The 24875-nt window shown below is 45.0% G+C and overlaps 1 protein-coding gene across 1 annotated transcript in view; it reads right to left on the bottom strand.

The window, feature by feature from the left end:
* Positions 1–320: 320 nt before the first annotated feature.
* Lonrf1 (LON peptidase N-terminal domain and ring finger 1) overlaps positions 321–24875 on the bottom strand; it is a 34361-nt gene continuing 9806 nt past the window's right edge. The window contains exons 2-12 of the mRNA XM_076553518.1: positions 20546–20664; positions 17716–17838; positions 15795–15944; positions 15080–15320; positions 14874–14970; positions 13193–13307; positions 9377–9498; positions 7100–7258; positions 6850–7012; positions 3862–4014; positions 321–1745 (exon numbers count right to left, since the gene is read on the bottom strand). Coding sequence (XP_076409633.1) covers positions 1584–1745; positions 3862–4014; positions 6850–7012; positions 7100–7258; positions 9377–9498; positions 13193–13307; positions 14874–14970; positions 15080–15320; positions 15795–15944; positions 17716–17838; positions 20546–20664 — 1604 coding nt within the window. The 3' untranslated portion in view covers positions 321–1583. The remainder of the gene's footprint in view (positions 1746–3861; positions 4015–6849; positions 7013–7099; positions 7259–9376; positions 9499–13192; positions 13308–14873; positions 14971–15079; positions 15321–15794; positions 15945–17715; positions 17839–20545; positions 20665–24875) is intronic.

The raw sequence follows: 24875 nt of genomic DNA, 5'->3' as shown, positions 1-24875 counted from the left end.
CACCACACAACTTGCTGGGTGTGGTGGCAGATGCCTTGAATCCCAATGCTCAGGAGACAGGCAACTGGATCTTTGTGAGTTCAAGGCCAATGTGGTCTACATAGTGAGCTCCAGGACAGCCAGAGCTATGTAGAAAGACCCTGTCTCAAAAAATACCACCCCCATCAAAACAAAAAAACAAAACAAACCAAAACCACAACTTAAGCCCTCATGCCACAAAACAGGAAACCAAATACATGTGTTCTCTACTATATAGGGCTTGGTCCCTGTATTGACTTTTTTTTTTTTTTTTGACATCATTTATAATTTAAGGGCTAAAATTATTATGAATTTAGCTTTTATTCAAAATTAAATAAGCAAAAGCAAAAATCTTAAGAAACTTGTACAAATTACTTACATAAAAGAAAGTTAATAGAGACAGTCACAAGTCTGCAACAAAGAATTATAAAAGGGCTAGGGCTAGGGCAGCATGAATATAACCATGTCACAGCATGGTGCTCTAACTGGGATGTGAATAAGGCATAACTAACATTTGCACCAAGACCAGAGGAAAAACAAAACAAACCTTACAAGCTTAGTTCTACGTTAAGCTCCTCCTCCCCCAGATCCTCAACGGCTTTATACACTACCTAATTCCTTAAATACGAGTTATCATGTCAAACTCTAAATGACGGAGACGGGCAGTTAATGTGAAAAGCCCCCTAGAATGTACAAGCTAACCGGTTGAACCGAGTTCTCCATCTACCTCTATGTACATTTTAATGTAAACCATATTTTCACAGTTTTAAGAATGGATGCACAGTACCATGTCAGGTTTGCAGCTGTCCCTGGAGACTGGCTCTAGATTCTGCATCCCTGCCGGCCGGCCACGGGGATGCAAGTATTTACATAAATAAGAAACTGTGTCATAGTCAATGGCCAAGACAGTTCAGCAAGAGCAGGATTTCCAACAACAAAAAAATGATACTCTGTACCATAGTTTATAGACGTGTGCAAATAGAAGCATCAGGACAAATAAATCTGAGGCAAATTCAATCGGCGAAAACTCCTATGACTACCGCTGTGCTGTAAACTTGGGCAACAGAGGACCCTCAGCAAGTTCACTTTCTATGGCTTTTTTTTTTTTTTTTTGTCTTTTAAAATTTGTCTTTTAAAGCCAGAGAAAAAAACACACACGCTACCCCACACAAACACACATGCACACACACACGCACACCGGCTTACATTCACACAGGCATACACACGCACACATCATACATACACGGAGTACTTAGTTCAGTTCGAGTATGGTACATAGTGCAACTTCATCACAATGTAGAGGTTTAACACACATCCGCTGTGTGTTTTCTGTGCAAGTTCTTAGTGGTCTAGGACCTAGTTGAAGGTATTCATTTGCAGATCCACGAGATTCAGGAGGTTGAAGAAAAAAAAAAAAGTTTCCTTAATTTCTTAAACCAGCACTGGGTGTGCAAAGGCAGCGGACAATCTGGCCGTCCACGAGCCAGATCAGGGTGACTTGAAAATGAGATCCAACCGCTTCTCAGCCTTGGGGCTAAGAGCAAGCTAAGGAAGATCCGAGCCGTTCATGACTTAGATTGGTCTCTAGAAAAGTAAGTCAGAATGTGCTGTATCTTCGTCAGCCGTTCCTCCAGGGACTTCATCGACAGGACGGAGAGTTGATACCGAGGGTCTACAGGAAGGACTGCCAGCAGCCACCAACACCATGCAGGTCCATTGGGGGTTGCCTAAAACCAACGCAACAGTTCACACTGTGAAGGAAATTTAACAGTAAAAACTACCAAAACCGCCCCACTTTAATTCAAAATTAAATCAAATTCAATTAAACCAAAATCAAATCTAATTTAAAAATCAGAATCCTAAACAAGAAGAAAAAACTTGGCTTCCCATTTGGAAAAACGACGTGTCTCTGACGAGGAAGTTCCTGTGTATTTCCGGACCGGCCACCGAGACCAGGGATTTGAAGAGCAGGATTCGAAAGCCTCCCCCACTGCCCACTACTCTGGTGCTCACAAGGCAGGAAGCACCACCTCTGAGACTGGCAAAGGAACCAGGACAGTGCCTGGAGGTGGCTCCACTCACTGTCTGCATTGTCTCAACTCTGCATCCCTTCTCCTTCCTTCTACATCCGAGACTACGGTTCCCAGAATCCTATCCTCCACATGCCTCCAGGTTAGACTCAGCCAGGCCAATGGCATTCTCAGTACATGCAGACCCTGGAAAAGAGGTCATTATTCTCTGGAAACTCTTACAAAGTGCATGTGTGTGTGTGTGTGGGGGGGGAGTGGGGGTGGTGGTGGTGGTGGTACAGCATTCCAGAGAATTCTAGAAAACCACCCCCTCCACTGCTGTTGACTGACAGGCAGATGGGCACTCCCTGGGGTCCTAAAACTGCAGCACTTTCCTCACAAGTTCGCGTGAAGCATGGTGCTTGCCCTTCCAGATGAACCATGGTGAGATTCTGTTTCCTCGCCACTGACCTTCACTCCTCCAGTCACCAGCAGCTGGATCAACTGTGCACTGTACAGTGCTCTCCAGCGGCTGGATCAACTGTGCACTGTACAATGCTCTCCAGCGGCTGGATCAGCTGTGCACTGTACAGTGCTCTCCAGCAGCTGGATCAGCTGTGCACTGTACAGTGCTCTCCAGCGGCTGGATCAGCTGTGCACTGTACAGTGCTCTCCAGCAGCTGGATCAGCTGTGCATCATACAATGCTCTCCAGTGGCTGGATCAACTGTGTACTGTACAATGCTCTCCAGCGGCTGGATCAGCTGTGCATCGTACAATGCTCTCACTCCTGGACTGCACACAGTGGCTGCTTTGGTTCCCTGACTCCTACGCTGTCATTAACGGAAACCAGTGGCAGTGACTGAACTACTGGAGAGGAGTGAGACAATGCAGAAGTACTGCTGGATCTCGATGGAAGTTACTCCTGGAGATTTTAAATGCACTCTTCTACTCTGGCTGATGAAAGCCTATAGAGATAATGTTTAACCAGATTCAACACCAAAATGGGCAAAGACATGGTGTAACACAGCGTAGGTCCTGTCCTCAGAAGAAGAGAATCATTGGGATTTGAGAAACTCAGACCAACTTTGGAAGAATAGAATGAGAGATGGTGCACCACACTGGGATCTATTATTATCACTTGATCTTCATATATTTACATCTATCCCACTATGAAATTATCATCTTTTAACCATAAATATTTTTATTCAATTCAAAATGCTGTGCCTAACATTGGTTCCTCCGTGGGTCTGTGATCGGATCCCCCAGGGAAGTGACTCCTTAGGGTTTTTTCAATTGCTACTGCAGAGCCCCATGCACGGACAGCATCTAAACCACATTACTGATTAGGTTCAGTTCTAATGTAAGGCCCCAGTCTGGGGCAGGTCCCCAAGAGTGACAGTTTTATGACAGTGGAAATGTTAGACACTAACAGACAAAAGTGAGTTGAACTGGTGAATGAAACATAACGGATAAAAGGAGAGGTGAGCAGATTTTTTTTAAAATATGGAAACATCACACATCTCTCAATTGCCAAAGTGACAGGTGATGGTCTGGGAGGTACAGTGGCATCATGGCTACACTTGAATGGAAGCTAGCATCCCATGAAACCCCTCATCCCTCTGGAGATCCTCAGACAAGCCTTTCCTCCCTCTGTGGCCCTCTTTCCTACAGGGAGCCTTTCATACATTACATGTAGTGGAGACCAGGGCTCTACAATACACTCATAATTCTAAAGATGGGGTCAAAGAAAATAAAACAAGGACATGTGTAAAATGATACATTAGGCTTGTGAAGAAGTGAGGCCATCAGTAACAGCACCAAAGTCATCTTACCTGGAGGTTTTCCTCCCTCTCAGGCATCGATCCAAAGTGTTGAAGGATTTGGCTTCGAAATCTATCTCTTAAATTCTGAAACCAGCTGCAGGCTTGTGAGTACACCAAGTCATGAAGCTCTCTCAGACTCTGTATCTCGTCTCCATTCTCAATCTAGAGAGAAGAGTCGGTAAGATCTCTGTGTCCGATTTCCTAGCCCTTAGCATCAACCACACAGAACACAAAAAGCATGGACAGAACAGAGGGGTAGCCACGTCAGTGCTGGATTCTCACAGTGAGACTCTCTTGCAATATTAGCTTATGTTTCTGCCCTACAGAGTCCTACTGGGACTCACTGGAGAGAGCATGGCCTGATCTCCACTGAGAGCAGGCAGCAACCTGACTGACAGCCTGGGAAGGAAGAGGGATGGTGGACAATGAGTTCTGGTTCAAAGGTCTACGAGAATTTGGAATGAAACAGCTGCTGCAACACGAAGAAAAATGGGTCGCCTAGGGTACAAAGCGCCCGGCAGAAAGCAGTGTCAGGAGGGCAGTCATAAACACATCTTTTCCCAGAGAACTGGGTCACAACACAGAAACAAAAAGCAGTGAAAATCCTTGTCCCCAAACTGGCAAATCAAAAGGGAGAGAATAGAGTGGACAATGTTCAACTTCTGCCACACAGGCCGAAGGCTGGGGCTCCCTCCATGAACCCTCCAACCAGCGAATGGCAAGTGTCAAATAAAAGGCATCTTCTAGCCGGGAGACTCACAGCACCCAGGAGGACGGACCACCAGGGAACTCCTCCGTGTGAACAGGCTTCCCCACATTCCTGCCCCGGCCCGGCCGTGTGCCTGGCTGTGCTCTGAGACAGCTACATCAATTCACCTGAGCAAGCGGCAGGCAGGTGCTGCAAGACCGTTTTCTGGGCAAAGGGGCTTGCTGCAGAAACCGCCAGCCTGGCTGCGGACCCACAGCGTGAAAGAAGACTGACCTGGAACAGTGGTCCTCTGAACTCCACACAAGTACCATAGCATACAGATGCCCCTGTCCCCAATACAAGTGAGTGAATGAATGAATGTAATATTTTTAAAAGACAGGCTGACTCAGACTTTCATGTTTTAAAGGATGACTACCACAGAACAATCAAGGGACTCAGGAAGATTTTGAAATACAAAAACATAAAACGCCGAAGGTCATGCATTTTGCTTCTGAAAAAACTAAAACGACAACTGAAACTAAGCATCAAAATCAGGTGTAATTTGCATAACATGATCTATCCCTGAGCTGTGCTTAAAAATAGCTAAACCGGTAAAGGGCCGCACATCTGAGAGAAGAACAAAACCAGCCCAGAAGCAAACAAATTTCAGAAGCAAGCATTTTTAAGGTTAAGAACGCTGCTACAACAATTAAATAGAGCTTAAAATTTCATTAGACATTACAGAAAATAGGATTACCACAAGAAGAAAAGGTAAATAATAAAATTGAGATCTTCCAGAGCAGAATAGACAAAAAAAAAAAAAAAAAAAAAAAAAGAGCCAAAACATATGAAAGGGAAAAAGAATTCCTAGACATTGTTATGACCAAAGACAAGAGCCCAGTCTCCTAAACATGATACCACTTTCTAAACACACTTCCAACATGCTACTCTACAGATATGAGCTTTCAGCCATAGATGTTCAGCTACGCACTGAAGGGATTCTGCCATAACATGTGATATATCATTACACAAATTTACCTAAAGTTAAAACAAAGAACACTGTCTTTCGCAAACAATTCTATGCCAAGGACACTAAAACAAATCAACTATCAATCAACTAAAATTTTCAAGTCACTCAACATTCTGCCCTGACAGAACAAAGTATCCCTCCCCATGACATTTTTGTTTGTTTGTTTGAGGCAGGGTCTCTCTGTGTAGCCCCATCTGTCCTGAAACTCACTATGCAGACCAGGCTGGCCTTGAAACTCTGCCTGCCTCTGCCTCCTCCCACATGACATCTTTCTAAGGGAGACCAGGCAACATCAGGTCAGTGAGGTCTATCACCAGAGAGGCAGCATGGTGCAAGCAGGAGGCCCAGCGTGTGGAGCTGGTCAGCTGTCAATCATGTGTTACACACTACAGATTCCTGGGCAAGTTTACAGCTGTCGCCTCCTCTGTTCAGATGTCAACTGTCTCAGAGTTGTGAAAGTCTGTGAACTCTCTGTGAGGTGGCCCGGGCCCCATGGTCAAGAAATGTTGACTGAAATGAAGGGTCAAAATAGATCAGTGAACAGTGGTAAAGTCAGACCTGAGCTTTACCCTGCCTTTCCCAGAAAAATTGTTTTTAACTTGATACTGAAAAGAGCAATGACTTTCTGGTACTTTACTTCCAGTTGGTAAACCGGGTTCTGAAAACATCGTGAGGCCACATCAATCTTGTCTAAGAAAGATGTCTGTCACCTTAGAAAGCTATCAGCAGTGTGTACACACTGGCAGTGTCTTATCTGGGACATCTTACCATTTTAAAACAGCATCCAATTGTATTTATTTTCTAATTAAGATTGTCTCTGACACAAGAAAAATCCTAACACACAGAACAACCATTTAAAGAATTTTGTGTTTACTTTCACATTAAATTTTAATCTACGAATGCTAACAGTTTTAATTATTAATGAATCAAATACAATAAGGTAGAGATTTGATGAGCTGGGGGCTCAATTAGTCAACGGCTACTGTTAAGTAGTGATTCCCGCGAATACAATACGAACAAGCGCAGGTAGGGTCCAGGTACCATCCTGCCGGGGATGCCTGGAACGTGATGAAGCTGGAGATTCCTATCCCCAGGTTCTCCTGAACAGGCAAACGATTCAAGAGCAAGATAAAAAAAGGCAACTGGAGCAGATCCTTCTAAGCATCAATGATGAGTGAAAAGAACTGGTTCCCATGCCTAGAAAACCTCACCTACATGTAGGTACCAAGCCCTAGGATGCGGCAGCCCAGAGCACAGCGGAATAGAACACTTTTAATACCTTCACATCTTCCAGATACTCAATGTCTGCAGTGCAGTATCCGTCTTTCATTCCTCTTTTTAAAACTCTAAACCGCTTTCCTCCAACTGTGTCAACCACAGACCGTCCATCGGGTAAGAAATGCACATTTCGAATTTGTAACATACAACCGTAATCTGCAAAACTAAGAGAAAAAGAGTGCTTGAGCGCTAAGTGTGCAAAGCCTCATTCAGACACACAGGAAGATATCCAAGTTTCACAAGGAGTCTACCTGTTCTGTGTATCGCTGACACACATCCCGAACTGCTTGGTTCCAGTCTGTATACTTCTACGGATCATGAGCCTGTATCTGGGCTCAAATACATGGAGAGGGCAAGGCACAGTGGGATAGGCCATAGTGCAAACAAATATTGGGACATTCTTGGTCAAGCTAAAGAAAAAGGAGAAGAAGAAGTTTCTTTGTTATAGACCAAATCAGACGACAAAAATACATCAGGATTACAACAGTGAGAAAATGGATGCGAACCCAACAAAATCTATTTTAAGTACGTGCTCTCAGTTCCTGGCTAGGACAGGAAGCAGTTCCCCTTTCTCAAGTTCACACTGCTGCAGCCTGAGCCTGAAAATCTGATTACGTTCCTCTTATTTATAAGCTTGAATTCTAAAACAGTAGGTACTATATAGAGCTATTTTTAAGAATGAAAAGGAAATTTACCAGAACTACCATTTTATATTGAGAACTTTATATTGAAATATACTTACAATGCAGGACAAAGTTATAGCTTTAATCCATAAAACATTGAGAAAAAAAATGGACTCCTAAAATGGACAAAAATTCCGAAGCATGATATTTTCAAGCTATCAATGGAGATAATTCAACAAAACAACATTTTTTGTTGTTATTGTTTTTTGTTTTTCAGATAACTAAAGTGTCAGTTACCTTTCTTCTGCCAGATTGCGAACAGTAAGAGCGACCAAGGCAATGCCTAGGTAGCAAGGATGAGTAAGCCTGGCCTTGTGTGTGTGTGGGGGGGGGGGAGGCGAAGCTGAGAAAGAAATGCACATCCAAGTACTTGGCTCCACAGCAGGAAACCCCACAGGTTGTTGGGTAGAAAATGTTCGTGTTCCTTTGGACCAAGAATTTTTCTTTTTAGAAACAACGCTATAGATGCAGAAATGAATATTCACAGCGACATTGTGGGGGATATCTGGAAGTTGGCAATTGGAAGAGGAGACCGTATAGTATGGGGTAAAGCATGGACTGGCCGAAGACGGAGTGCCACACTGACCACTAGGAGGCCCAGGGCTGCCCTGACCTACAGAGTGACCTGTACTGTGGAGAAGAGGACGGTGGGGAATATTGCCGCCAGCGTGCTCCCTTTCCATTTTGCTGCTACATGACCGCTCATGACCGCTCAGGACATGTGAGGTTTCACACAAAAGCCCAGTTCAAAAAACAGGTCTGCGAGCAAGCATGGATGCCCCTGGCTTCTCGCCACCACTCTGGGCTCTCCACCTGCTGCTTCTGCAAGGCCTCCCTCTCTCTAAGGGTGGGCCGGCTTCACCACTGTGCTTCCCATCTGGAGCGCCCGTCACCACATCTCTCTGATCTATGCTTCTTGTTCAGTATCAAAGACAGGCAGGGTCTTCACCTCAGTATCTTCTATCATAAACTACACAATAAAACATGAGTTTCTTGGGAGGACAAATCACTAACGGGCTGTAAAGAGCTTAGGAACTTCTGTGTTGAAGGTCACTGGCCTGGGAAGAACTTCCATGGGCAGGCAGAGGTGGGCAAACCTACCCAGCTCCAGTCAATCCATGGCAGTGGGGACAGCTGCTAGCACCCCAAAGTCGCCTCTGGATGTTTCTTCATCCTTCTAATAACCTGGACATTCTCCACCCTGGTACCTTTGCTGAGGATTCGACCCCTAAGGCATTCCTTCATGTTTCAATCCCACTCCATTCCAAGTCTCTAGCCTAGTGGTTCTCAACCTGTGGGTTACGATCCCTTTGAGGGGCCGCCTAAGACCCCCGGAAAACATGGATAGTTACATTATGATTCAGAAGAGTAGCAAAATCAGTTATGAAGTAGCAACAAAAGAAATTATATAGTTGGGGGTCGCCACAACATGCAGACCCGTGTTAGACGGTTGCAGCATTAGAAAGGCTGAGAACCACTGCTCTAGCCTGTTAACATCCCTGCTAATGGAGGCTGATGCTCCCCCTGTTCCAGGATGTGGGGGACCAGTCTGCATCGACCTTACCAAGTTCACCTCTACCCCATTCCACCGCCTGTTGTCAGAGCAGGAAATTGCCCCCAACCTCTGCCACTGCTTCAGTCCTAAGAGCTGCCCTGGTGACTCCCTACAGAACATCTGGACTCTACTGATGGAGCTTCCACGATCCCATCTGCTCAGGACAGGAAACCCGAGCAACAGTTGGTTAACATGTGCCTCGGTGCTAGACTGACTGACGGCGTCCGGCTCGCTCAGGGAAGGCTCTCTTGCTGCTTCCGCACCCCCGGTTAGTTTCGTAAGAGACTTACTGTGAGAGCTCGGCAGTCTCTTCATCATAGATTTTCTTCCTCTCCGACAGCTCATCCGGCAGATACTTCACTATTAACTCTTCCAACAGCTGCGTGACGCAGTACCTCCTGTCTGCTAGATACTACAAGACAGAATCATTTCACACTCCAGTAGATGTTTTCCTACAGTATAAGGCAGGCGAAACACTGTAACTGAGAGATCAAAGCCTTTGTTATAGACCGACACACTCGATTCTGACTGCATTTGATTAGCGAGGGGGACCCTGCAGTTCGTGTAGCTACACAATAAACCTGCCTGGGCCTCTGCTCCAGCACGAGGCTGGAGACTCAGCTGGAACCAAGCCCTGTGCAGAAACGGTCCTGCCACGAGCACAGATCTTTTATTGGCAGCAACCAGCCTGGCCCCTGCCATCTCCCACAACACAAGCCAATTTCTAGGAGGCAAAAGGAAGACGTGGATGAAGACAATAATGCACTTGTCTGAGTTCAGAAATTCAAAACAATTCCTGTTTTGTCTACTTTCAAAGATGAAGTCTCTACATCGCTTTTGTGGTTGGGAGTGCTGTTTCTATTTCTGTGAGATAAGGTCTCGCTGTGTAGTTCAGGATGGCCTGCCTGGAACTTGAGGTTCTCCTGCCTCAGCTCCCCAGGTACTGGGATTGGAGGCATACAATACCACTCTACCCTTTGAATTTTTCTCTTAGGTTTTCTTTCCAATGTTACTATCCCTTAGTGTTCATCGGGACGATGCTTTTCCTGTATGATCATCCCCACCTCTATGTAAATGGTGCATTAGTGCTCCCCTTTAAACCCTGAGAAGCTGCTATCCACATGCAGCCCATATCAGTGCTGATATAAAACATCTACCTCCCTCCTGGCTGTGAAAGCTCTCTCGGGTCAGGAGCCAACTACATGTTTCAGGACGTCTTCCGTAACTACTCTTTACCTTACACTGTGTATTTTACAGTTTTTACCACAGTAAAGGGACAAATCCACCTCTACACTGTACCACATGGATATGGATACATCAGTCTCTGTAACCAAACTAAAAGTTCCTTAAGACCAGGGACAAGCTCAGAGTAGGTAGACAAAAAAATACACCTGCATTAACTACACGAAGTCAGAAAGAACTCGGAAGAAAAACCACAAGAGAAGCCATCCTTCAATCTGTACAGCCAACCAAAGCAGCAGTTCTGCCCAATGAAGAACACAACGGGAAACCGAAGAATTCGGGAAGGAAACGAGGGAAGCCGTTTTCAGTGCTGACTAGGAGACAGACTGCAAGACCCACCCCGGGATTCTGACTGAGGGGTGCAGTGTGGAGTCTGAGAATCAGTTCCTGCAAGGTCTCAGCTGACCCAGGTGCTGCTGCTCAGTGCACACACTGGAAGAAGGGCTGGATTTACAATGGGGAAGAGGCCTGAGCAGGACTCCATTGGACTGTGTGTGTGGACAACAGGAGTTTGCCATGAGACTAAACACATTATACACTTCGTAAAAGCAGTCATCTTACTGTTTTCTGTTAATAAAGATTTCTGAAAAAATGGATGCGCACACAGTTACAGCTTATGAAATAGTACCTTAGGCCCCTGGGAGGGATCTAAATCTGTGTAGCAGTTATAAGGGACTAGGCAATCCGACATATATTTTAGGAGTATTAGAAAAATATAGCCACTGATTCAGTAGTTCACCTCCCAGGAACTTAGCCAAGGCTATTGTCAAATAGCTACACTCATTAATTGACAAAGGGACAGACCCACTGTAAGCTCTGGAACAGAGGAATGCTACGAAGCCCACGTCTTTACACCATACTTCATGGGGAAAGGAAGATGGCAAAATGCAAGCAGGAAATACGCAAAACTACAGAGCACAGCAGTATTATTTTCAAATTCTAACTATCTATATTTACGCTTTACAAATGGCAAAGTAAGGTATCTTCAAAGTTGGAAATAGGATATTTTTAAACAGCTAATTATACATTCAAATAGTATGTTCAAGATTTCCTTTAAACTACTATATTTTTTTTGTTTTTGTTTTTGTTTTTCGAGACAGGGTTTCTCTGTGTAGCTTTGCGCCTTTCCTGGAACTCACTTGGTAGCCCAGGCTGGCCTCGAACTCACAGAGATCCGCCTGGCTCTGCCTCCCGAGTGCTGGGATTAAAGGCGTGTGCCACCACCGCCCGGCTAGATTTTTTTTTTTTTTGGTTTTAAACTACTAATATTTTTAAAGACAAAATTTCTCTAAATGAAAGCAATGTACTGAATAGTGTTAGCTTGAAAATAAGAGCAATTATAACACAGATTATCTAAACTCTGGGAAAAATTAGCATGTTAAGCATAGTTTATCCAAAAAGACGGAGAAGCTGTTATGACTGGTAAAGCCTTCTAAGCCTTCAGCTTACACTTCTTGACTGTGCAAACACTGTATGTGTGTGTGTTTGCGCACGCGCGTGCGCGCACGTGTGTGTGTGTGTGTGTGTGTGTGTGTGTGTATGTGTGTGTATGTGTGTACATATGTGTGCCTGTGTGTGTTTTGAACATACCAGCTTGCTATGTAAGACACATATCAAATGTAGAATTACACACCACTGTGTTTTCCACACAGGTATTTTTTATATTGAAAATAATTACATTTAAAAAGGTTTTATTCGTATTTTAATTCACTGGTGGAGGATGCTTTCTCTGTACGTGATCCAGGGAGGCATGTTCCCATGGATGTTCCCACTGCAGATGCTACATAGCACCATGATGAGCCCCACTTTGCTGACCCTGATAGAGAGGGGGCCAGGAGACAGCCCTGCCCCCACCTTCCCATCACAGGATGCTAGTACTGGTCTGACTCTGAGACAAGGGGGATGCTGCTTCTATCCCACCACTTCTTAGAGCTACTCTGTCCAGCGTAATAAGCACTGGTCACCATGCCTCAAGGTTTAGTTCACTGAACAAAATGAAAACCAGTCCCTCAGCCACTCTAGCCATAATTCAAGAGCTTCAGCAGTCACATGGGCTGGTGGTCGCCAAACTAGACAGGAAAGCTGACCGTTTCTACCATGCAGAGGCTGTACAGGACAGTTGCTCCAGGTGATAAGAGTCTGCACAGGCCTCAAATCTGGGAGAGATGCAGGGCAGTAACGTTTCCCCCAATAGTGTCGTCATTAAAACTGAGCCTTCCCCTGGCCAGGCAGCTGAAAGGGCTCAGTCTTTGGGACCTGTCTCTTCCCAACTCTCAATTCCCCTTTCCTAAACAACACAGGTATCTTAGTTAGGGTTCCCATGGCTGCAACCACACACCATGACCAAAGGGCAAGTTGGGGAGGCAAGGGCTTATTTGGCTTACACTTCAGCATTGCTGTTCATCACTGAAGGAAGCCAGGACAGGAACTCAATCAAACAGGGCAGAATTCTGAAGGTAGGGGCTGATGCAAAGGGCATGGAGGGGGGCTGCTTATTAATTTGCTTCTCATGGCTTGCTCAGCCTGCCTTCCTATAGAACCCAGGACCACCAGCCCAGGTACGGCATTACTCACCATGGGCTGGGCCCTCCCCCACTGATCACTAATTGAGAGAAATGCCTGACAACTGGGTTTCATGGAGGCATTTCCTCAACTGAGGCTCTTTCCTCTCTGATGACTCTAGCTTGTGTCAAGCTGACCCACAAACCAGCCAGTCCAGGGGGTAATGAGCAGTGTGTGCATAGTCCGACAGAATATACAATGCACCTCACTTTGAAAATGAAATCACTCTTTCTGGGCCTGAACAGAAACCAAGCCATGTTGCCAAACTTAAGGCCAATAAACAGATACAAATGCACACTTACCTCCTTTAAGCTCTCTTTGCAGAGGGGACAGTACGGCGTGTGATCTAAACAGCGCTCAAGACAATTCTTACAGAATGAATGTCCACAAGGGGTTGTTACTGGCTCAAAAAACAACCTGAAATCAAACGAAGTACGAATTAGCTTTCCCACCAGGAGCCTTCGCATTGGAGAAGCGTCTGTTCATGACGGATCACAACACAAATCTCTACTTAGAGGAGGGAGGCCGAGCTGGGGGCAGGAGAGAAGGAAGGAAGAGGGCAATGCTAAGTGTACTGTGCCCCCCTGAAAGATCTCCATCAACCAAGTACGCTCCCGGGGCCTAGAACTGTGCCGGCCACTGCAGTGGCCACTAAGTGGACACCTGTGGCTACCAACCACTTGAGCTGTGGCCGATCCGGACTGAGCCTCGAAAGCAAACTGACAGCAAATGCAGATGTCAAAGACAGTTCAAAGTAAATAAAGTTCAGAGTAATAAAGATCCTTATACACCCTCATCAATTAAAGATGGTACTTTGTAGTTTTATAAAAGCTTTACTACATAGAATACACTAAAAAAAAAAAAGAATATTCTAAGCACACTATAATGACATAAGTATGAAGATGCCATGATGAAATTCCTTTGCATATTAACTCAAAAACTTAATTTAGAGAAAGAATGATCTAACCTGGCATGGTGGAACAGGTATTGAATTATTTTTTTTTTAAAGATTTATTTATTTATTGTGTATACAGTATTCTCCCTACATGTATGCCTGCATGCCAGAAGAGGGCGCCAGATCTCATTACAGGTTGTTGTGAGCCACCATGTGGTTGCTGGGAATTGAACTCAGGACCTCTGGAAGAGGAGCCAGTGCTCTTAACCTCTGAGCCATCACTCCAGCCCTACGCCCAATATTTTAATCCTAGCACACTGGAAGATGGGGTAAAGCAATCATCAGTTCAAAGCACAGGCTACACACACTGAGACCCTGCTTCACCAAAGGAAAACAGAATAAATACGACCGAGGAAGCACCAGAATGTAATATCAGATATGACTCTCAACACAGAAAAAATTTATTTACTCTATAATTACTTCCTAAAAAATAATCCTCTGGCTTCCCCAGAATATTGCTAGATTTGTGTATACTTTAGGAATGATAAGGAAACTGAGGTTCCCAATAAAGAGACCCACAGAGGAGTATCATAGATTCTCACCCTCAGCCTAGAATGGCCGGCCCCAGGCCTTGGATGGGTTGTAAACTCCCGAGTCTACCATAATTCATGAAAAGGAGAAAAGTCCTTTCAAACCATCCTAACAGCCAGGATCATAAGTAGTTGCGAAAGGGAAATCCTTATCCATGTTACTTTAATAGGACTTAGTGGTTACTCTGAGAAGGACAGGATGGTATCCATGAAATACGTACCTTGGGTTCTTACTCAAATCTATCTCAGAACGCATTACAGCTTGCCACATTCTTTTTCTCGTTGAACACTGAGGTACAGGCTGTGCAAACACTGGCCCCACTTTCTAAACCTGCACACCTGAGATTCAGAGATCTAGTCCCTCAAACAGCTAAACTTAGGACTAAACTTCCATTGTCTGATCCTTAACTAGTATCATTCCTCTCTCTCCTAACATTACCTTTATCTCTACCACATTTACATCAATAGAGTCATCTTTATAAAATGTGATACACTTACCTCATACAGAGAGAACATTCAAAATCGGAGACATCTATTAACTCTTCTGGGATGTCACCATAAGCTAACGACAACACACAGTCTTCACTGGGGGCCTCTATTGAAAAAACAGACAGGGTTTCACTCTTCAAGGAGGAAGTTCAAAGGCTATCCTGAGTCAGTCCTTTACGGGGGGGGGGGGGGGGGGGGGAGGACGGAAGCCTTACCACTCTGCCTTTTAAGTTTATTCCTCCCGTCTTCATTAATAATCACATCCTGTTCTAGGAGAGACAGCTTCCTTTTCAGCAGAAGGCCTTTTCCCTGAGCGGACAGTAAAGGTTCTGAGGACACGCGCTTCAGACCCTCTTCCCTGGCAGGCACTGGCGCTGTGTTGACGGCTTGTGCTGAGCGGGCCCGGTTTAAACTTCCTTTGACGGGAGCCAGGGCGTCCTCCGGTCGCTCTTCAGCCTACAGAACACAATACACAGAGGTAACTCTTCTCGCCGTCCTTTACTCTTGCCCAGAAGAAAAACGGGAGTGAGATTTCAACTCATTTAACGGAACTTTTTAATTCCCAAACTGGGCAAGTAAATGAGTTTTGTCAGGATTTACACCGCCTTAGACATCAAGCGGACTGATGTCACCGTGAGGGTTAAGGCAGTGGTGCTGATGTAGATGCTCTGAGACTGAGAATAAGCTATTTAAAACTGTCTGCATGTTCTAAGACACCATCAACTTACTGACAGTGAAGTGACCTAAAACGGTGGTCCACGAGAAAATACTTTAGTATAAATCAAAAGCCGCAGACAAGACCCTGCTGCGATAACTAGATAGGCAATGCACACTTAAGCGGGTCTGCCTGCTGGACCATGAGAGAGCGGGGTCTTAGCTGTGAGGAGGAGGCGGGGCTGCAGAGCAGACGGTCACCTCTTCCACCAGTACCTGCTTCAGGCTAAGCTCCCCCGGAGAGCGAGGCTCTTCCACTACTGCAGGGAAACCCAAGGGTTTGTTCTTAATACACGGTAACGAGCTCCCGGAAGACTCCTTCAGGCCTTCCTTTAGGTTTTCAGGCGACAATAAGTCACACAAGATCTGTGAGAAACATTATAAAAACAAAACAGAAGACATATACACTCCGGTGAAGAACGGCAAACTTATCTATTCAAATTCTCAGAGGTGTTTGTAGCGGATGTTATTTCTAATGATCAGGGAAAATAAATCAATATATTTTCATGTTTTTTTAGCCAAGGTATGTCTCAGCAGGGATCAAACCTCTGAAAGAAAGGAGGCATAAAGTGGCCTGAGAAGGCACCCAGGGGAAAGGCTGGCTTTTTAAACATAAGGATTATAAAGGGAAGGGATTTTTAGAGAAGCAGGAACTATTTAATCTATTAGTGAGCCCGATTCTGTCAAGACAGACCAAGGGGTCCACTCCAGTGTATTCTGAGGTTGGAACTGGAGTCCTGTGGTCCTGTGTGAACCACAGACCCTGGACTCAAGCACAAAACTCTGAAGGTCCCCATGCTTACACTGCACTCAGCCTGTCACTGACCAGCTACTATAAGGCAGCCTGCCTTGCTGGGCACTTGCTCGGGGGTGTGAAGAGCTGGGAGTTCAAATGCAGCGGGCTGCACCATCAAACCTTCTGGGTGTGCAACAAGCGATACATCTCAGCCACTCAGACACACAGGTTTATTAAGGTAGAGGGAATGCTTGGTTTTCAGACGCTGTGTCAGCCTGGCGGCAGCTTTTGTTTTTTTCCATGATGGCACCTATTTAACCTGGTTTGGTCCAATCTTTCCTCTAAAGTCCTCTGATCATGGAACTCCCGTCTCTTGCCCCCACCCCTTCCCTCCCTCGCTGTCTACTAAAATAACAGCTGTATCAACAACTCCAGGGCAAGGGATGGACGAAGATGTGTGGAGCGCTGACGGAGAGAAGGCAAAGCAAGCTGAATGGGACGACACTACTGTCAATCATGGAAGGAAAAGGCCTGAATGACAGGTAAGGCCAGAGATTCCTGAGTGGGTACAATGAAAGCAATTTTCAATAGGGACCATCAGCTTGGTTCTGACAGAACAAAGGACAGCCCTTTCCAAAGTGCTTGGGCGAGCCAGAAGGGTTCTAATTAATTAATTAATTAATTTTAAATTTTGAAGTACTGTCAGAGATATCTTGGGTATGGGACACAAGTCTAAATACAAAATTTGTCTGTCTGTATCTTGTACCCATAAACTGAGGGTAATTTTATATCATGTTTTCAGTGCTCTTGTGTTTTGTGTTTTGACTATGACCAATCACTCCTATGAGGTCAAGTATGAACTTTTACACATATAGCATCTCATCCCCAAAATTTCAGATTTTTGATTTTCAAATTAGGGATGCTGAACATCAATTTGGAAGCATCGGTATTAATTAAGCAAAACTACCACAGTGAAATATCTGTGACTGAAACTCCTTGGTTTCATCGAGGATCCAGTATCTGAAGATAAGAACATGCTTGTCAAATTGCTCCTCAGAGGAAACTCCTGGAATTCCTTGTCTCACTGATTTTAGAGAGCCTGGTCTCTGTCCACCCTGGCTTAGACAACGGACGACTGTAAACACACTGTCGTACCTTTTCTATCACTGATTTTAGAGAGCCTGGTGGCTGTCCGCCCTGGCTCAGACAACGGACGACTGTAAACACACTGTCCTACCTTTTCTATCACTGATTTTAGAGAGCCTGGTCTCTGTCCACCCTGGCTTAGACAACGGACGACTGTAAACACACTGTCGTACCTTTTCTATCACTGATTTTAGAGAGCCTGGTCTCTGTCCGCCCTGGCTCAGCCAACGGACGACTGTAAACACACTGTCCTACCTTTTCTACGTGCAGCTTGGCAGGGGCGAAGTCCTCATCCAGGGCTAAGCACTGGAGGAAGAGCTGTAAGGCGTCGCCCAGGAAGCCGGCGTCCTGGAGGACCTTTCCCTTCCGGAAGTAGACCTTCAACAAAGCACACACATCAAGCGTTAGGACTCTTGACCAAAACCATCCGAGAAACAAAGCGTGCTCAGACATGCTGATTCTGCAGCCGAGTGACCCTGAGAAGGACAAAGCGTGTGGAAGCCTACCTGTTACTCCAAAGAAATACTAATGGGTAAACTGAGGCCCTCAAAATGACTGGACCGATGTTGATAGCAGTTAGTGTTTCTCAAGACCAGAGACACATCTTCACTTGACAAATTACTGATGTAAAGATTTATCTTTTATGTGTGTATACATGCAGGTACCCGAGAAGGCCAGAAGAGGGTGTCTGAATCCCCAGGAACTAGGGTTAACAGGTGGTTATGAACTGGCCCCCACAGGTGCTGGAAACTAAACTCAGGTCCTCTGGAAAAGCAGCAAGTGATCTTAACTGTAAACACCCCAAATCACCAATTGAAAGATTACTCATATAAAACGTTGTCTGAGGGAAACAGGAAATAACATGTAGAATTTATTGACTTTAAGATGTATCAGAAGCATGTATTAAAAAGCATGTAAAACCCTCATCTTTAAATCAGGGCGAATAATATTAATATTTAAATTATGTGTGATTTCTTCCAATACATTGAATAGATCATTACCAGTTACAAATAATTTCAGTAAAATTTAAATAACCTTGTAACTGTTAGTGACAAAGAGTCTCGGTAAAATTTAAGTTATTATCTTATAGTTCTGAACAAACAGAAGCTGCTACTCAACTTTCAAATGTGTCCAGTAAACAACCTATGCATGTAAATAATTCAACAATTCATGCTATGGTGGGCTGTATATTCAAGCTAAAATATGGCTGGGTGGTGGTGGCGCACACCTTTAATCCCAGCACTCGGGAGGCAGAGCCAGGTAGATCTCTGTAAGTTCAAGGCCAGCCTGGTCTACAGAGTGAGATCCAGGACAGGTGCAAAACTACACAAAGAAACCCTGTCTGGAAAAAAAGAAAAGAAAAATCAAGCTAAAATACAATGTTCATACTATCTACAGAATGTGAGGGGATGAATTCAGGGCAGCAGGCCAACATCTCCCAAGTTACTAAGGAATATATCTTTCTCTCTCTCTATTTTGAGACAGGGTTTCTCTGTGTAGCTTTGGAGCCTGTCCTGGAACTCTCACTCTGTAGACCAGGCTAAACTTGAACTCACAGAGATCCGCCTGCCTCTGCCTCCCAAGTACTGGGATTAAAGGCGTGTGCCACCACTGCCTGGCATATCTTTCTCTTTAGTCTGTTTTAAGTAAGAATTTATAGACACAACCTTGTCAAAATCCTTGTCCTGTCTTATTTTTCTACATGATATGAGTTCAAGTTCTATGACAAAAGGTGAATCCTAGAAATCACCATTAATTCAGCAAAGATTCAGTGTGTGGGTCACTTATACAGCAGGCAGCTTGGAAACATCTTATGTGGTCAGAGTCTTCCAAGTCACAGGCTCACGAGTGCTACACAGCGTGAAAGGACACTAAATACTGTCCACGTCAGTTCTTGCTATCATTTAAATTAGTAAAGAAAATCACATTTCTTTATAAAGAACATAATTTTGGGTTATTTTATGTGTATGGTATTCGGTCCACATGTGTACCACATGCATGCCTGGTGCCTGTGGAGGACAGAAGAGGGCATCAGATCCCCTAGAACTGGAGTTACAGACATTTGTGAGCTGCCACATCAATGTCGGGAATTAATCTGGGTCCTCTGGAAGAGCAGCCAGTGCTCTTAACCATTGAACCATCCCTCCAGTCTGAAAACTATACTTCTTATTACACCATTTCAGTGAAGTCACCAGAGGGCTCGTTTCTTTTTAAGTCTGAATGCTGTTTTCCTTGTGCGAACAACCAGGAGAAGTGTGTCGTTTATGAGAGAATCCTTATTGGACTGTCCTTAAAGACAGTTTTGAGTGGAAGAAGAAAGTCATACAAAAGACCATTTCTAGCTCAGAAAAAGGCAAATCAGGAGACTCGGTAAGTGGATCACATCTCATATACATACATCCCTTGGTCCTTGTAAAAATACCCAGGCAAGACCTACTTCTGAACCAATTCCCTGTGCAGTCACCTCACTGCGACTCCACCACCTCCCAGCGTCGCCCGGCTTAGAGGACTATGTGCTTCCCACTAACAAACTCTTGGTGAGATCGCATGGATCCATCTTTACAAGGCAGTAAGTGGAAATTTTTATTTAAAAAAATTGTGTAACATTTTTCTGTGTCATGAATTGTTTGTTCTTTACTTGGGAAACAAAGGAGTTTAACAATCCATCTTTTCTGATAATAAAATTTGCTTAAAATACTTACCTTACCTAAATTTCTAGGAAGCTATGTATTTCTTTTCAAAAATGATTTTCATTTGTGTATGTGTTCATGTGTAGGCAGGTGTGCACGGGGACCAAAGGTCAACCTCTGGCACTCTTCAGGCACCAGCTTATGAGCCCCAGGGCTCTGCCTGTCTCTGCCTTCCTGGATTATAATCCTGTAGCAAGACACCTGCTTTTTACATATGGGTCCTGAGGCTTGAATTCAGGCCTTTAAGCTTGTTTGGTAAACATTCAGTGACTTAGCTCCAAACTGTATTTCATCTGAGGCCAACCATCCATTCTGTTAAGACCTGTAGCTCTAAGTGAAGTTGCTCGTAGCTGCCACTTTAAAATTCATGCAAACGTGACCGTCAGTCATCTTACCTCAGGCCAGTTTGGAAGCTGAAAGAGAACTGCATTCAGATCCTCTATGGCTGCTTTAAACTCCTGGAGGCCAGCGTAGGACTCTGCTCTGTAGATTTTGAGAGTCAGGTCACTAGGCTCTGAAATAGACATTTCACAAGGATATAATTAATTTAGAAAGATTACTATAATAATCTGCAAAATATTATACTAGCTTAAGAAAAGACTTGAGTCCAAAGCCAAGAACTACCAATTTAAAGTTTATAAATCAAGTACAGCATACATGCAACACACTTCTTATATTAAAAGTTGAACACAAGTTTTGTCATAAGATTAGTTTAGTGACGAGAATTATAATTAGGAACACTGGAAATATTTTTGTGATTAAAAAAAATTACTTGTGAAAAAACTTTTTTCCAAAAAAGTACCCTATAAAGATTTTCAAGCCACGTCTTACATGTTTAGAAACTTGTCTGTTTTGAAACTTTATCAATTAAAATAGAATTATATTACTCACCCCTGAAACTTTAATTTATAAGTCACTGTTTATAAAAACAAAAAACTAAAACCACTTCAGATAAAGTGATGGGAGTGTCCAAGGTTCAGTCTCATGACAGTGTAAAGGGGTCCTGATTCTAAAGGGAATGGATTGATCAGAATTAGTTTGTATGTGGTCAAATCTTTAATTCCCAGCCACAGCAGGGCTTGTACCTAAATACACACATCTAGTTTCAAATGCTCCTGGAAACCAGCTGTTCCCCTCACTGTCCTTTATGCGCGTGCTTGAAAGACCAAACTATTATCCAGTAGCTCCAGGACTCAGGCACTTAGCTGGTCCTCTGCTATTACTCTAACTAATTACTACAGGTGCTCAAACCGTCAGCTAAAGCCTAAGCAAACATTTAATACACTATTGATGAGGTTCAGCTGAGTCTTCTTTAAAGCTATTCATCTTTCAGCTTTCAAAATCTTATGTTTATAAAATAAAGCATTTGTTGTAAATGACACTTAATGCCTCCAAAAACACATTTAATAAAACTCAGTAGTTCTAATTTACTCTGGCTTTTAAGTAAGTTTTTTCCACAGATAGCCCCCACTTTAGAACTCAATTAGGCACTTTCAAGTCTCTGCAGCATACTTAAGGACTCAATTTTACATTCCCTCAACTTTACATTGATGAAAAACCTGGAATCAATATTTCATGAGAAACACCTTACTTCCTAAATAAAAAGACCCGGTAGCTGCACACAGGAACTCACAATGGTGGTGACGGCTTGCACAAGCCAGACACATTCTCAAACCAGAGCAAAGCCCAGCATGGTGAGGGGAGGCAGACAGGAAGTCCCACCCCTAGCGGAGGAGCCTAGCAGCTGATGGCTGCTGGGAGATAAGAATCTGTTTCAAGATGGCTGCCAAGGGGTAGGCCAACCATCGCCAGGGGAAGGCCACACATCCATGAATCCACGGGCCACACAAATTGCATTTGGTGGGTGGGGGGAAAAAAAAGGAGGACCCAGAGTTGGGATGGGGAGTGGATCTGGGAGGAGTTGGGAGAAAGGGGATATGTGACCCAGACTTGTCGCATGAAATCTCAAAGACCTGATAAAAAGTACTTTGAAAAGGCAGGACAAAGATGCCATGTTTCTTCTTAAAGCAATAATTTAAAACAAACTGAACAAAACTGCACAGAAATTTTAAAAGCCCAGTGACTGACTGATCAACCAAAAATTAAAGAGCTCCCTTCCATTCCACCTGCCTCTGAGCATCTTACAATCTAAGGGGTAAACAGCATCAGCAGTGCTGACTGGGGAGCCCAATGTGCGAGCCAACACCACCCAAAATGTGTAACTTCGCATCACAGCTCAGGGGCTTCCAGCTGCCTCGGTGACGCAGGGGCCCCTCGAGAGGTAGTTCCGGGCAGAAGCACGACCCCCGTCCATCCCTGGAGTCCTCGGCGGGCTTCTTCTCCTGTCACAAGTTTACACAGTTCTCACCGTGCTTGGCACACGGTGCACACTCCCATCGTCCCATCCACCTGCTGGGACTGGAGTGTGAACCCGCTTCCTCCTGCTCCCGGGAGCACCTGGCCTCCGGCTGCTGGCAGTTTGTGGAGGTCGGGAATGTTTTGCACCGTGGGGTCTGGATGGCAGATCCCCCTGGGCTAGAGGGCTGTAACCTAGCCGGTTTCCAGTCAGATGTGCTTCCTGGTTGGGGTCATGTACAGTGCAGTCCCACCCTAGTTTGCCACCACCATGAGGCCACCGCGTGCCACGCTTTCCTGGTCACCGTGCATAAATACATGTCATTCTACAACAAGAAAAGAAGGAGCTGTCCTCACGCTGACAAAAGCGGAAAAGGGGCCGTATCTTCTCTACAAACACTCAGCTACGTCGCCCGCCTAAAGCCAGTCCTAAAAAGTGGGTGCACTTGGAATAAGAGAAGAGGTATATATACTCTGAGAAGAGAGGAAAACAGAGCTGGAATAATTTACAACACTTGCCCAGCTCCCTGAAGGTCAAAGGTTAACGGAGTCATTATTCTGAGTGACTCCATTAGCAAACAGCAGTGTGTCAGTGAGCTCACACTTTGATCACTTCTGAAGAAAGCAGGGCCACCCCACTCACTCACTTCCCATTCTCAATTCTCCCAGGGACCCAAGCACACTACTTCAGGCCCTTTGGATATTCAAGCATACAGAAGGTTTACTCGCCGCAGAAACTTTCAAGAAAGCCAACTGAAAACAGCACCCTGCCCTGACTGTCGTCAACCCAAGGTTGAAGGTCAACAAGGATGAACCACCTGCTCCGCACTTGAAGACACTGGAGTAAACGCAGGACTTTACCACCTGGGTCACCACAGAGGACCCCAGCCCACTACTGCAGGTGTCCACTGCAGGCACCCGGCACATGCCTGGCATGTTATACACTCTGTTGAAAAGTGAGGAGCTGGGATGACATGGTTTGGGCTAACCATACTGAGGGAAATCACTGTGGTTCTTAAGAGCCTGGCACTGTGGGGCCCACCTGTCACCTCCACATTCAGGAGTCTGGAAGATCCTGAATTAGAGGCTAGCCTGGTCTACCTGATAAATTCTAGGACTACATGGTGAGACTTGGCCAAAAACAAGATGAAAAAAGATGTGGTCCTGAACTCTGTGATCTCATCTAGCTGTTCCCTGCCACCAGGCATGTATCTAGTTCCTTGCCATTATTTACCTCTAGGGTCTGTCCCCTCAGTCTTGAATTTCCACCCTAATGTCACAACCATACTTCCATCTGCCTGCTATGGCTCTCCTCCAGTCAGCCTGTTCTCCATCAGAAAGTTCTCTACTCATTTCTATGAGTGATCGCGCTGACTTCTCAAATCAACGTCATCCTTAGAGCCGGTAAGTCTCTTCTCTTTCCCAATTCTCCTGCCAGGAGTCCTAAGTTGGGCTCCTGTTAGAGGAGCTAGCTTTTTCTCCAGCCAATAGCTTTACCTGTCTTCACCACCCACAAGACAGAGATGTGAGTGAAGGCCCTGCCTCTTTCGGCCTTACCTCTTATCATCACCACCCCCCACCACACACACACACACCCCATTTCAATTCCCAATGAGAGACGACTGCTCTTCGGATGCCAGTCTACGTCCCGACTCCTCCCTTGGCTCGGTCTTCCCTCCTCATCCTTCTGTCCTTTACGTAACCCTCTTCTTCTCTGCATGACTTTTCCATCCAACATGTGACTCAGCTCACCAACCTCCTTTCAGGATGCTTTCCTCTGGAGTCTGCCTTGGTACAGAAGATCATTAGGATCAACAGTGTGTGAGGTCAGACGACTTGGCCCCTCCTCACTGTCATCTGGGGAAAATGACAAATATCCTTTACTTCACTTAGCTCTGCCTGATGGGGTTTAAGGTTTTCAAACTTTAACCAAAAAAAAAAAAATCTTGCACATTAGAACGGGTGTGTCCATGCCACAGCACCCATGTGGAGGTCAGGGGACAATCTTGAGCATCAAACCCTCAGCTTCTACCTAAAGACACCGTCTCTCTTGCTGCAGCTGCCAGGCTGGCTGGCCACTCAGCTTCTTGCCAAACGTTTTTCGTTTTTTGCCTCTCACCCCACTATAGAGATGCCAGGGTGACAGATCCACGGTACTGCCTCAAGCTTTACTTGAGTGTCCATGCTTGCACTCACCTAGGAAGACATCACCCCACCCCACCCCAAAATTTATTCTTATGAGACTGGGCCTGGTGGCTCGGATTTGTAACCTCGCCTACTAGGGAGACAAAAGCGGGAAGATCTCAAGTTCAAGGCCTGCCTAGGCAACTTAGTGAGGCCTGTCAAACTAAAAAGTCAGAAGAGCTGGGA

The sequence above is a fragment of the Peromyscus maniculatus genome, chromosome 17, assembly GCF_049852395.1.
Source record: "Peromyscus maniculatus bairdii isolate BWxNUB_F1_BW_parent chromosome 17, HU_Pman_BW_mat_3.1, whole genome shotgun sequence".
Taxonomy (NCBI): Eukaryota; Metazoa; Chordata; class Mammalia; order Rodentia; family Cricetidae; genus Peromyscus; species Peromyscus maniculatus.
Note: the sequence above shows the minus strand (reverse complement) of the source record. Positions and strands in the feature narration are given on the sequence as shown.